This window comes from Vanellus vanellus, assembly GCF_965231255.1.
Source record: "Vanellus vanellus genome assembly, chromosome: 2".
NCBI classification, from domain to species: Eukaryota; Metazoa; Chordata; class Aves; order Charadriiformes; family Charadriidae; genus Vanellus; species Vanellus vanellus.
In genome coordinates, this window is record NC_138906.1 from 66,211,714 (window position 1) to 66,224,424 (window position 12,711).

Genomic DNA, 12,711 nt, shown 5'->3' on the forward strand with positions numbered 1-12,711 from the left:
ACGTTTGTGCCTGTCTCATCTAGATTATTGTCTTGGACTCGATTGTTACTCATGCATTAATGTTTGGTTTGTGTTTCCCCCCCCCCCCCCCCCCGCTGTATTCTTTGCTCCTGGTAAGGGCAGTGTACATTTGTTTTGTTCTGTTCTTATGTGCAGAAGATGCTCTTATGTGTACCACAGATGCTGAGCTTACCTCAACAAAAGCAAACCAGGAGCATGCTACAGTGCATAAATGCCACCAGAATAACTTTGTCCTTGTCCTGGAACAGAGAAAGAAAAAACAGTTTGGGTGCTGTAATGCTATTGACTCCAGATCACATGGTGGTACTTTGAATCATCATGAAGCTAGACTTTCTGTATCTTTTTTTTTTCCCTCTCTGCTTCCAAGCCACTCCAAAGTTTCACCAAGAGAGGGAGAGAAAATGAGTTGGAGAAAGCTAGGGATAGTTCTGGGGAGACTTAAGAAACTGCACTTGCACCCTCATTTGTTCTTCAGAGATAAAGCCAGTTTAAGGATTTCCCAAATGGCATTTCACTTCCTGCGCTGGATCTGGCTGGGAGGGAGTTAACTTTCTCCAGAGCAGCCCGTATGGTGCTGTGTTTGATTAGTGACCTAAACAGTGGTGATAGCGCACCAGTGTTTTAGCTATTGCTGAACAGTGCTTGCACAGCATCAAGGCCTTCTCTGTTTCTCAGTCTGCCCTGCCAGCAAATAGACTGGGGGTGGGCAAGAGGATGAGAGGGGAAACAGCCAGGGCAGCTGACCCCAGCTGACCAAAGGGACATGCTGGATGGTGTAGCATCACACACAGCACTAAAAGCAGGCTGGGGCTGGGGGCGGAGGTTTCTTCCGAAGCAGCTGTTGCTTGGAGACTGGCTGGGCATTGATCTGCTCGTGGGAGGTGGTGAGTGATTGCCTTTGCATCACTTATTTTTGTTCTTTTTCTTCACTTTAATTAAACTGACTTTATCTCAACCCATGAGGTTGTTTTTTTTTCTGGTTTTTTTTTTTTTTTTTCTGTTTCACCCCTCTGATTCTCTCCCCCATCCTGCTGGGGGGGAGCGAGCAAACAAGTGGGTGGGAGCTTTGCTGCTGGCTAGGGTCAACCCACCAAAATTCCTCTTTCCCATCACACTCTCCAGTATCAGCAGTTTCTCACTGAATGCAATGATCCTGTAATTAGTAAGTATTCTGCCCCAGGGAAGGATGAAGTGCCAGAGAGAGGGAGGTGGTGCAGGGCATCTCAGCATGAAAGCTCCAACAAAAAATGGCTTAATAAAATAGTAATTTTAATAAGACAGAATAAAAAGAGGAATATAGATAGTGAGTAAACCTTATGTACCTTCTGATGCTGGGCACTATGCATTGGTTCAGCACTGGACGGAGCCTAGATAGATTTTCCCACTGCATGCTGTGCAGATCCCATCTGTGGAGAGGTTCCTTGTTTCTGGTCCTTTGAGCCATTATATAGAAAACAACTCTACTCCTAAAGGCTGTTGACATGAGAACTTCTTGCTGCACTGTTAGACACAGGCAAGGATGCGCAGGTGGTGCAGAGGCTGGTGCAGAGCGGGAGCTGCCTGCAGACTCCTTTGCTGCAACAAGCCGGCTGAGGTGACCTGGCAGCCACGGGACACGGACAAGAGCATATGAAGAGCAGGTAGAGGAGAAACGGTTGTAGTCAGCTGGACCTGTTTGACAGAAGAACAGGCTGTTGTTTAAGCAGTCCCTGTTCTTGCCTGCGTGGTATGTTTGTTTATCTCTCCACTCGCCTGAACTTTGCCTGTTGTTTCAAAGCTGTAGTGGTTTGAAGAAGGGTTCATGTATCTCTGCCAGCTGTCAGGTTGATTCCTGCTTCTCTGGCATGTTTGGTTTGGGCCTTTTACTTCATTTGTCTGTGGAGATGGTAGCAGTCCAAGCACAGAGAGGAATCTAGTCAGTTCAGCCTACATGGTCCTGGTGGCTGCTACCTGGTGCAGAGCATGCCACTGCTGCCCAGAGATGGGCTTGTAGGCTGGGCACGTTTGTCAGAGGTGCTCTTTGAAAGTGGAGAGGGAGTTCCTTTGCGTGCTGCTGGGTGCTCCACCCATGCTTATACTCAGTGCTCTGTTTACAAAGACCAGTACAGAAGGAGGAAAAGTAGTGAAGATGTGCAATAAAACAGTATCTCCTCTTAACGCTAGCTTTATTCTGTCCATGAGTTGCAAAAACAAGGGCTCATTGGTGTTTGAAGCGGCCAGGAGACAGCTTCTGCCACCAGCTGCAGTGAGGTTGCTTTAGAAAATTGAAAGTGGAGAGAAGAGGACAGGTGATTTAGTGATAATACATCTTGCTAGGAATGGCCAATTTCAAGATACTTAGGAGCCATTTACTTGCTTTATGAACAGTACAGTGAATATTTCTTTTTAATCTCACTGTGACTATAGTTGTAGAATGAGATATAATGTGATAATTGAAGGGAATTTGGCTACTGTAGGAATTCACATAATCCTTATGACAACATTTATTGTGCAATGTGTTCAAGGAGTGACTTAGAGCTTATCTGCACTGTGTGTTTAGCCTACCTCTTGCAGGGACTTCCTATGCTTGCTTCAGTGCAACAGCATTTCTCTAATGTAGAATATAAAATAATTTTAATACTCATCTTTCAACATCAATTGACAGAACAATAGACTGATTAGAAGACTTGCAGCAATCTGCTATTTTTGCTACTGAAGTAAGTACAAGTGAAGCACCAACAGCCCCCCTCCTCCTGTAAAAAGCTGCAAAGAAGTATCTAGAGCTTTACTCTTGAAACTGGTCCAACTTGAGGGGTTTATTCCTGTGTACTATCGGCCCTAGTGTCCTTCTGATAGAAATATAGATAGATGGAGCCAACAGTAGAAATGAGCCTCTGCTTACTCTTCTAATTCATGGAATCACGGCGTTTTCAGAGTTGGAAGGGACCTCTAGAGATCATCTAGTCCAACTCCCCTGCTAAAGCAGGATTGCCTAGAGCACATTACTGCATCCAGGCGGGTCTTGAAAATCTCCAGAGAAGGGGACTCCACAACCTCCCTGGGCAGCCTGTTCCAGTGCTCTGTCACCCTCACCGTAAATAAGTTTATCTGTGTATTTGAACGCAACTTCCTATGTTCTAACTTGTGCCCATTGCCCCTCGTCCTGTCACTGGGAACCATTGAAAAGAGCCTGGCTCCATCCTCCTTCAACCCACCCTTTAGATACCTGTACGCCATAATAAGGTCTCCCCTCAGCCTTCTCTTCTCCAGGCTAAAGAGTCCCAGCTCTCTCAGCCTTTCCTCATAAGGGAGATGCTCCAAGCCCTTAATCATCTTAGTTGCCCTTTGCTGGACTCGCTCTGGCAGTCCCCTGTCCCTCTTGAACTGGGGAGCCCAAAACTGTACACAGTATTCCAGTTGTGGCCTCACCAGTGCAGAGTAGAGGGGGAGAATGACCTCCCTCGACTTACTGGCCACACTCTTCCCTATGCAGCCCAGGATTCCATTGGCCTTTTTGGCGACAAGGGCACACTGCTGGCTCATGGATAATCTACTGTCTACTAGGACCCCCAGATCCTTCTCCTCAGAACTACTTTTTTTTTTTTTTTTATGGGGTGGATCTGCTGGGAAGTAGTTCTGAGTGGACCTATTTGCAAAACAGAACCTTATATAATAATTTTTACCACCTCTACCAATGTTAAAATCCCTTTGAAAACATCCCATGTCTGTTCACCACTTTCAGCTTGCTTAAACTGTATCCAAAGATACTATAGAAATGTTTAACAGGTATAATCTCTATCAGGTTTCATAATGTGGGCTCAATCAGTGTTCTTGATATGATTGGAGGGTTAGGGACTATGCTGTTACCAAAATGCTAACTGCTAGGAGCTAGTTTGTAACTAGGTGGCTAGAGCTGTTCGCATACTCAACTTCAATTCCCTTACAGCAGCTGTCATAAAAAGATTAATATTAGTTTTCAAAGACATGGTGTGAAACATACTGCCTGCTTCTGTTTTCTGAATGCGTAATGCAGTTCTAGGAAATGGACATCTTTTTTTAAAAGGGGGAATTTTGCCAGTCCTTGTGGAAAAATAAATGCACCTGTTCTTTTTCTCCTCACTCAGAAATAGAGGATTGCTTTCTGGCAGTGGAGCAGTACTGTTTCTATGGTAGGCTCTGCTTTTACACCAAGAAAGTGGTCCTTTCAGCTCCCTCTCAGTTACTAACTACCAGACAGAGAAAACTAGTTTGCTGTAAAGCCTCACAAGGCTGAGTGAGCATACTCCCCGAGCTGTACTCAAACCTGGATGTTGCAGAACTTTTCCTTGATGAGGCAAGACTCTCTTCAATCACCTGCTATCTCCCAAGCTTTAGATAAATTTTCTCCTTGGGACTCTCCTGGAATCTCGCTGGGTCTGTTGCGGTTGGATATTCTGTGTGCTGGGCTGTGTGTTATGCTGGGGTGAGCAGCCACCTTAGGATGGCACCTCTGCCAAAGAAAGTTGCTCTTCCCTGCTTAGAATATTCTGAGACCTGAATGGTCCCTCCCTGGTGTTGGAACAAGCTGTTGTGCAGCTGCTCAGCCCCAGGAGTTCTAGCCAACCTGTCATTCCTACCCCCACCCAGTGCCTGGCATCACTAGTCAGTTTAGTTTACACCAGTGGATTAACTCCTAAGCAACTAGGAGATTTTTCAGTGACCAAAACTGAACTACATTCACACAGCAACATCCTGTAATTCAGCATTTTTACCTTACAATTTCAAGTAAGGGTAAACAACCTGAGTTGAGGCAGTTGTCTGTTTCCAGTTGAGTACTTTAGAATCTTCATATTGTACGAAATTTGTTATTGCATAGACTTAAAAGTGTCCTGGAATTATTCTGGAAGCTAACCTGGAGAACTGATAGCCTGAGCAGTTTCTTCCATGTAGGTAATCGTTACTTTAAAATATTTATTTTCTCAAGATAATTTCTCAATGTTTTCTCAAAACATTTTATTTACATGAACAAAAGTTGGCTTCCTAATCTGGGCTGCTCTTATTTTCAGCCTGAGGCTTGTTTAGACCTTTGTGCTTAAGGAAAAATAACGTGGCAAGGACTCCCAAGAAAAGTTTAGAAAGAAGTTGGGGTAACTGCATGATTATAACAATGTGCAAGTGATATATGGAATATGAGCCATTAGATAATAAAATATGTTTTAAATTATGCAGTTTATACATAATGTGATTGTTATACTCTCTCTGAATCAGTCAGATGCTCTGAAATCAAGAACTTCAGGCTCCTCATCCAAAAATCAGAACTAAAGACTTCCACTGTGTTTTTTTAACTTTGACAACCAAACTTTCAGGTCTGTGGAATGAAGTAAGGCTTTGTTCAAGCAGCAGACCTACTACTTCCCTGTAGGAAAGGTGAGTCCTAATGTTAGCACTGGTCACCTCATCTGCATAGGAGAGTGTTTTGGATGTTTGCCTGGTGGTACCCCAAAAATGGTCTTTGAAAAATACACTGCAGTAACGCGCCGGTTTATGTGCCACAAAACACACCCGTGTGTGTTTGCGTGCTGCAGAAACTTGCCAGGCGGCAGAAATGGTTGCAGTTGAGTAAGGTGCTGCTATGCAGGAAGTAAACAAAAGGCTTCAGAAGCCCTGAAACAAACATTTCTTGGTATTTTTAATTCAGCTCCTTTCCATTCAAGACTCGCAGCAAACATTTACAGTTGCTGATATACAACACAAAATAGCGTATCATTCAGTTGCAAGAAAACCCATCTCATTTCTCACCTCTTGGATGAGCAGCGGGAGCGCGTACAAGGAAGGAGGCAACCTAGCTATGCACGTACTATGGGGAGCCCAAGGAACAAGCTTCGAGGACGGTTGTGCAGCCACTTACATGATTAAATGGATGAACCATCCTTTTTAGTGTAACGGAAGTTTGCTGCCACCTCAAACAGCCGTTTGAGGATGCAGCCTCCACGCTATCAAGCTCTTCGTAGCACCCGCGTGCAGCACTGGTACCTCTCTGCTGCCCCCGGGCAAACCGCGGTAAAGACCTGCTGATCACTTTGGGTAGAAGATGCGCGTTCTCCACCCCCCGCCACCTTTTGTCAATACCGTTGGGGGGAACCCCCCACCCCCCCTCGTAGGGAAGATGTGCCGATTACAGTTGCGTTGCATGTAGCTAAGGAGGGACCGCAATTTTTAGAGCCGCTGACATGTCATTTTCACGGAGCGTGACGGAGTTTCCCGTAACCCTGCGGACAAAGGCCGGAGTCCGCGAGAGGGTCGCCAAGAGCTGCGACAGTCTAAAAGCAGCCAGCGGAGAGGGAAGGGGCCGCAGGTACTCCCGGCGCCGCCTCTTCTCCGGGGGCGCCGAGCACCCGCCACCCTCCCAGGGCGGGCCCGGGGAGCCTCACCCCTGCGGCGGCCAGCCAGTAATGCCCCGGGGAGCGGCGGCGGGGCCAGGCAGCGCCTGGTCCTCGGGGCCTGGCAAAGCAACGGGCCGGCTCCGTGAGCCCCGCGGCCGCACTGGCCACCTCCCCCGCCCGAGCTGGCCGCTCGCTGCCGCTGCTGCCGCTGCCGCGGCGGAGGCGCGCGCACGCATGGGGAGCCGGCCGCGCCGCGCGCGCGGAATCGGTGGGGCGGCCCCGTCGCTCATTGGCGGAGGCGCCGCTGGTCATCGTGGCGTCACGGGCCTCCCGGGGCTCCGCCGCTGCCGCCGGCGCGTGCCCCCAGTTGCGGAGCGGCGGCGGGCTGAGGGTGATGGCGGCGGCCGGTGCTGGGGGAGCAGGTGGGGAGGCGGGCGGGCAGACGCGCGTGTTCGCGGGGCGCGGCGGGGAACCGGCGGGGGGCCCGGCGCGGGCGGGCGAAGGAGGCCCCCCTCACAGAAACGACCCGGCGGGCGGGGGTGTCCTCCCTGTCCCCCGCACCTCAGCCTGGCGCCCCCGGCCGCTGGCGGGAGGTCCCCTCAGCGGCGGAGCGGAGGTGGCTGCCCGCCCCCGGGCCGTGCCAGAGCCAGGGGTCCCCCTCCGAGGGAACCCGTTTGAGGGCGGGAGCGTCGCGGCGGGTTGGGGCGGCGGAGCGGGGGCGGCCCTCGGCCCGCCTGCGGCAGGGCGGCGGTCGAGGTTCGGTGGTGCCCGGCGGCCGGCTGGCAGCAGCCCCCGGCAGAGGCAGGCTCACGTCCCGTCCCTCTCACCAGGTCCTGGCCCTGCGAGAGGGGGCGCAGTCATGGTGCCGCAACCCATCCAGGAGCCCGTGCGTGGCTGAAGCCGACCTTCGCCGGAGAACGGCAGCGGAAGGCGATCCTTCAGCGTGACTGCCCCCGGGGCAGCCTCCCCGCTCCCCCCCGTCATGGAGGCGGGTGGCCTGGAGTGGCTGCTGGTGCCCATGCACCAGCTGGTGTCGTGGGGTGCTGCGGGGGCCATGGTGTTCGGCGGCGTGGTGCCCTACATTCCCCAGTACAGAGACATCCGGCGGACACAGAACGCAGAGGGCTTCTCCACCTACGTTTGCCTGGTGTTACTGGTCGCGAACATTTTGCGGATACTTTTTTGGTAAGTTGGTTTTGTGTGTTTGTGTCTGCCCGGTTCTGAAGGTTCTTACTTGCTTTCATTTGGAATGCTTGAGGAAATACTGTGTTTTATGTACTTTCCCACCTCTCTTGAAGATCAAAATACTGTCTTTCCGTGAGCTGGTGAATCTTCATTGAGTGAAATGAACTGGGCTCAGGAGGGATGTCAGTTACCCTTGCCAGATCTGCTTATCAGTGCTCTGGTGTTCCGTGATGCAACTTTTTAACTTGGTGGTGAAGAAAAAAGGTTTATTGAAAGTCAGATCTTTTTTCTTGCTGACTGTATTTTACATTTCCCTCACCCCTCCAGTTCTGTTCTCATAGTGAAGGCCCTGGTCCTGCATGCTTATTCTAGCGTCTAGTTGGTATTAACGTCATTGGGATACTTGCCATATGTTCTTGCATTTTCCCGGGATGCCAGCTGTCTTCAGAGGGGGTCCACTTCTAGAGCTCCATGCAGAACTACAGATGAAAATATTCGTTCTTTGATAAGTAGGCAAAAGGTGGGCTATCTTTCAAAGCAAATTCTTTTTTGTTTTCAACACCATTTTCAATATTTAAAAGCAAGCTTGTTTCCGTGTTTAGATCTTATGCTGCTGCACAAAGAAAATGTTGTTAGGGCGTGATTTCCGTGAATGAATTTTATTAGCCTATGTTCCTCATTACTTCTTGTAATATGGATGCTACAACACTGGGGCTGTACTTGAGAAACCAAAGAAGAAATAGTCTGGGAAATTACTGCAGCTAACAATGGTTATTCTAAGAATATTTTGACTACAAAATACTGCTTTGTAATCCACAAAGAACTGATAGGTGACAGGCTATGCCTTTTGTTGGTTCCAAATTTCTTTTTAAAGTTCCTCTGACCCTTTTAAGTATAAGGAGCTTCCTGGATTCTTCTACAGCAGAATGCAACATGTAGGCGCTGTGCTGGAGTGGAGAGAAGAGGGGACCTTCTCTTGGGACCACAGCTGGGAATCAAATTGAGGACCTGTCACCAGATCAGAGCTACTTGTTGCATTGGACCTGTGTTTTCCTGGGGAGAAGTGTATGGAGCAGCTGTTGGAGAAAGCAGAAAGCAGAAGGCAAATAGATGAACTGACAGGGGGAGGAGGAGTGAAAAGTCTGAGCTGGCAGTTTGAGAAATAGAAATTGTCTAATTTTTTTGTTTCACTGGAGGTACTTGAAATATACCGATGATTTGCACCTGAGTGGAGATGCGGGCAGTTTCTAGGTAACTCAGGCCAGTGCATCTGTTAAATAAGACTTGTGCTATAGAACCGAATGATCTTTAATTTGAGTTGATTTTAAGTATATCTAATTAAGAGATGTGCAAAAGAATAAATACTACGAGTAATGAAAAGTTATAATTTATGTCAACGTTAGAAGATTTGTCAACACTTAGAAAGAAAGAGAATTCAGTTATATTGATAAGATTATGTAATTTTTTAACTGTGAGTATTTAAGATACATCATAGTATCACTCCCTGACGTATACTAGCTCTATGTAGGCTCTGGTCACCTTGGGGCTTGGTGCTGGCGTAGAGTGACTTCACGCAGTACGTGCATAGGTGTGTCTGGCAACAGGGGCAGCGTAAGGCATGCTGCTGGATTGTGGTGCAGCCACTTCTATGGGGAAATATTGCAGGTGTGGGCCTGCAGAAACCTTTCTGTCTGTACTTAACATGAATAATCTCTTTCTAGTTCTATTGAACAGACAGAAAAGAAGATTTGCATAATGATAATTCAGTGTTTACTGACAGAATATTTTGCTTCTCTACTTACAAAGATTAGGCATCCCCGGTAGTTCATTATAAACTCCAGTAAGTCATGAAAGCTGCAGATGAGGGTGGATATTATCCTTGTGTATATGGATGATTAGAGGAAGATAGCAGAGCAAGAGCCTCCGGTTTCTGTGAACGTGTTTAAAATCCACCCATAGAGCAGCTTGGCAATTCGGTTTTTGCATTCGTTGTTTAATTTCACCTATGGCTGATGTGCTATCTGGAACACAGCACTCTAGCTAATTTGACATAAACAGCACAATTATTTTAATTGTGTATCTAATATTCATTGGAGGGAATTAGAAGGTTTTTGTTTTATATTTATTAAATAATTTGATCCGTTCTTGTGCTGGAACAGAACTGTTCCTACAAGTAGTTTTGTTTTGTGTATAATTTTTCCCCAATCTGACTTTCAAAGGACCATTTGATGACTCCTCCTTCCCTTTAGCAAACCAGTCCAGACCCTAATCTAAGTCTCTCTTCTGAGAGCTTTACTGATGTAAGCTGCTGTGTTCAATTGTTTTCAGTTTCTCTTCATTACCCCTGGTTATTAAGCATATGATTTGTGCCAGATTCATCTCTCCTGACTTCCTCTCCACCCTAATCCAAAAATAAGTGCTTAAAGTGGTAGGCCTTAAAAAGTTTGAAGTTCTAATAGTGTTGCTTTCCAGGCCTTAATTATTTCTTAGGATGACTCATTTATTTTTGTTTGTTTTTTTTTTTCTTTTTTTTTTTTTAACTTCAAAGACATCTCTGTAATTCATTTCTTCTGTTACTTCCAGATTTTCCTTGAATTTCATATATTCCTGAATTTGAGGCTCACAGAGTGGAATGTTATGTATTTCAGATGCATAGGCAACAGGAAGTGACAGTTCCTGCCTTTTACGCCGTGTTTCCTCTGTATTTTCACTCATGAGTAGTGCTGGTCTTTCTGTGTCTCTGTCACTCGTTACAGACCCAGTCCCATCTTTCCTCTATGGCTCTACTATACTTTGTTCACATCAGCTATGGGGGCAGTTCCCTCATTTCATATTTGTGAATTGGCAGATTCCATGTGTTCCTAGAGCTGTACTTCATTATCAAAGAGGTTTTTTGTTGTTGTGGTTTTTTTTTTTTTTTAATGTCTGGTTTTGCAGTGGGTGAAGTTTGACCTTTCGTCTCCCATCCAGATAGAGTATTTAATTCCTAATCTTGGCACATTTTGTGTGTCAATAGAATTGCAGCTGGTGTATTACCCTGTGACAGTAGCCAATGAACAAAGTACTGCTGAGATCAAGGATAACAACCTTGTTTCCAGTTATCTGTTTTTACAATTTGTCTTCCTCCAATTAGACTGTCCCCAATGGTAAGCCATCTTTTAAAGTCAGGAGGACTCAGTGCAATGTTTCTCCTCCTTGTCTTCCTCACACCTAATCCCTTCGTTTCAGCGTGTGCTCAAAGAACTTCTGTCTGCTAGTGAAGACAGTAACACTTTATCCATTAAGTCATTTTTCATTCTTCTCTGTTTCACAATGTCTCAAAATGTCATCTTCAAAGAGACGTTTCTGCTTTCATTTCTGTGTTTGGCCGGCCTTGCTCTGTTCCAACAATGAGTTACATGCCAGAACTTTGTGGAACAGCAGTGGGAGAGGACTCGTCTGCAAGAATGAAAACTGCATATGGATAGCAAAGGGCATGGTTCCACTTTGCTTTGTTTGTGCACACATGGCTTTTGCTTAGGAAAAAGAAAGTAGAAGTTTGACTGTGCAAACTTGTGGTTCAGTGTGTTGACTGTATATGAAGTCTTTGGCCCTTTTGAAGAGGATTCTGAAAAAAAAATATTTAAAAGTAGATAGTCTGTGCTCACAGCATCATACAATGGGGTCTTCATTTACCAGTGTGAAAAATAGATTCTGTGCTGTGACTAGACTTGATATCAAGTTAGCTTTATTTTTAGCAATATTCTGTTGTTACAATTTTATGTAATGCTTGAAAGCAGTGCTTATTTTGGGGTGCCGTTGCAGCTTCAGGTCATGATTTATGATTGGTATCAACTGTTCCTTTGTTCTTGTCCTCTGCTATTGTCAGTGCTGCTTTTTCTGTCTTGTCTTCTCCAGACCCCATAGGGCATCGTTTCTCACTCTTCACTCAGTTCAACTTCTGGACTGGTCAGCCTGGAGAAGGTCTGTGCTCTGGGTGAAGTGGAAGAGGCAGTGCAAAACTCAATGCCTTTGTAATTCTGGTACATATGAAGATGTATGGCATGCTCCAAAAAAATCTGATCGCAATTTTTTTCCCCCTCAGCATTTTTAATAAAACACTTCATTACCGTTTCTGTTAGCAAATGTCTTATTGTACTTGCTAGAGTTAACTCTGATTTCTTGTTCAAGACTGGTTATTAAAATATCCAAGGGATACCCTGAGTCTTACTGATGCTTGAGTGTAGACGTGGTTAATCATCTGGTCAAGCTGTCCTAGGCTGTTCTGAAGTTGTGGGCTGGCTTCAGAGTGCACCATGGCACTTGATCTTAGTTGTCAGCAACTTGGTTGGTCTTGGTTCATGTGGCCTGCAGTCTGCCAGCTGACTAGCTTTGCATTGTCATGATCAAGAACAGGAACAAGAAGGCGGGTGAGAGTTGTGTAATCAGTTGGGGGTGGAGGATGCAGAAAAACTTACAAGTAAGTTCTCCCTCTCTTCTGCCTCTCTCTCTTCCCCCTTTCTTTTTTTCAAAAAAGAGCTTATGATGAGATAAATTATGGTTTCTTTTAATATTAAAATCAGAATAAATAGATAGAGGAGAGGGAACTGCAGATTTCTTAGAAGTCAGCTGTACGCATTTTTATTTGTTTCTTGAGTAAGTTCAGCTAAATGTACTTACCCTCCCTGCTATTTCCAGAGGTTTTTGGACTTTCTTGGTTTTGCAGTTCATAAAGTGTTTTATGTTGTAGTATAATATGGTTTATGTATTTTCCAGGAAGACAATATTATTTCCAAAAGTGGTGAGATGTAATTCTGTGGGCCACTGGCCTAAACCTCATACGGCAACACCACAGAAATCCAAACAACGGAAAATAAAACTGTCCCATTTTGGAGTTGTTCTCACAAAATAGTTGCCTTAAGACAAACTGTGGAAACAAGTTCTGACAGTCAGGGAAAAGATGAAAACTATAAAGTGTGTTATTTTTGAGCAAAGGTAATCCTCTACCCATTCCACATCAGTTCACCTTCTGAAAACCGTAATGTCAGTAGAACTGGGAGCTCTCTGTGCCAGAGTCAGTGGAATAAGCTCCTTGTTATGAGCAGAGGTTTACCGAGACAAGTATGCAGCTGGAGGAAAATGTTGGACTTGCTGCTGGCTGGGGTAGATTCCTACATGTTTGTTT

At 46.0% G+C, this 12,711-nt stretch overlaps 1 protein-coding gene across 3 annotated transcripts in view; it reads left to right on the forward strand.

The window, feature by feature from the left end:
• The first annotated feature begins 7,263 nt into the window (after window positions 1-7,263).
• SLC66A2 (solute carrier family 66 member 2) overlaps window positions 7,264-12,711 on the forward strand; it is a 70,687-nt gene continuing 65,239 nt past the window's right edge. For all 3 annotated transcript variants that reach the window (XM_082479566.1, XM_082479565.1, XM_082479567.1), the window contains exon 1: window positions 7,264-7,547. In XM_082479566.1, the coding sequence (XP_082335692.1) occupies window positions 7,345-7,547 (203 nt within the window). In that variant the 5' untranslated portion in view covers window positions 7,264-7,344. The remainder of the gene's footprint in view (window positions 7,548-12,711) is intronic.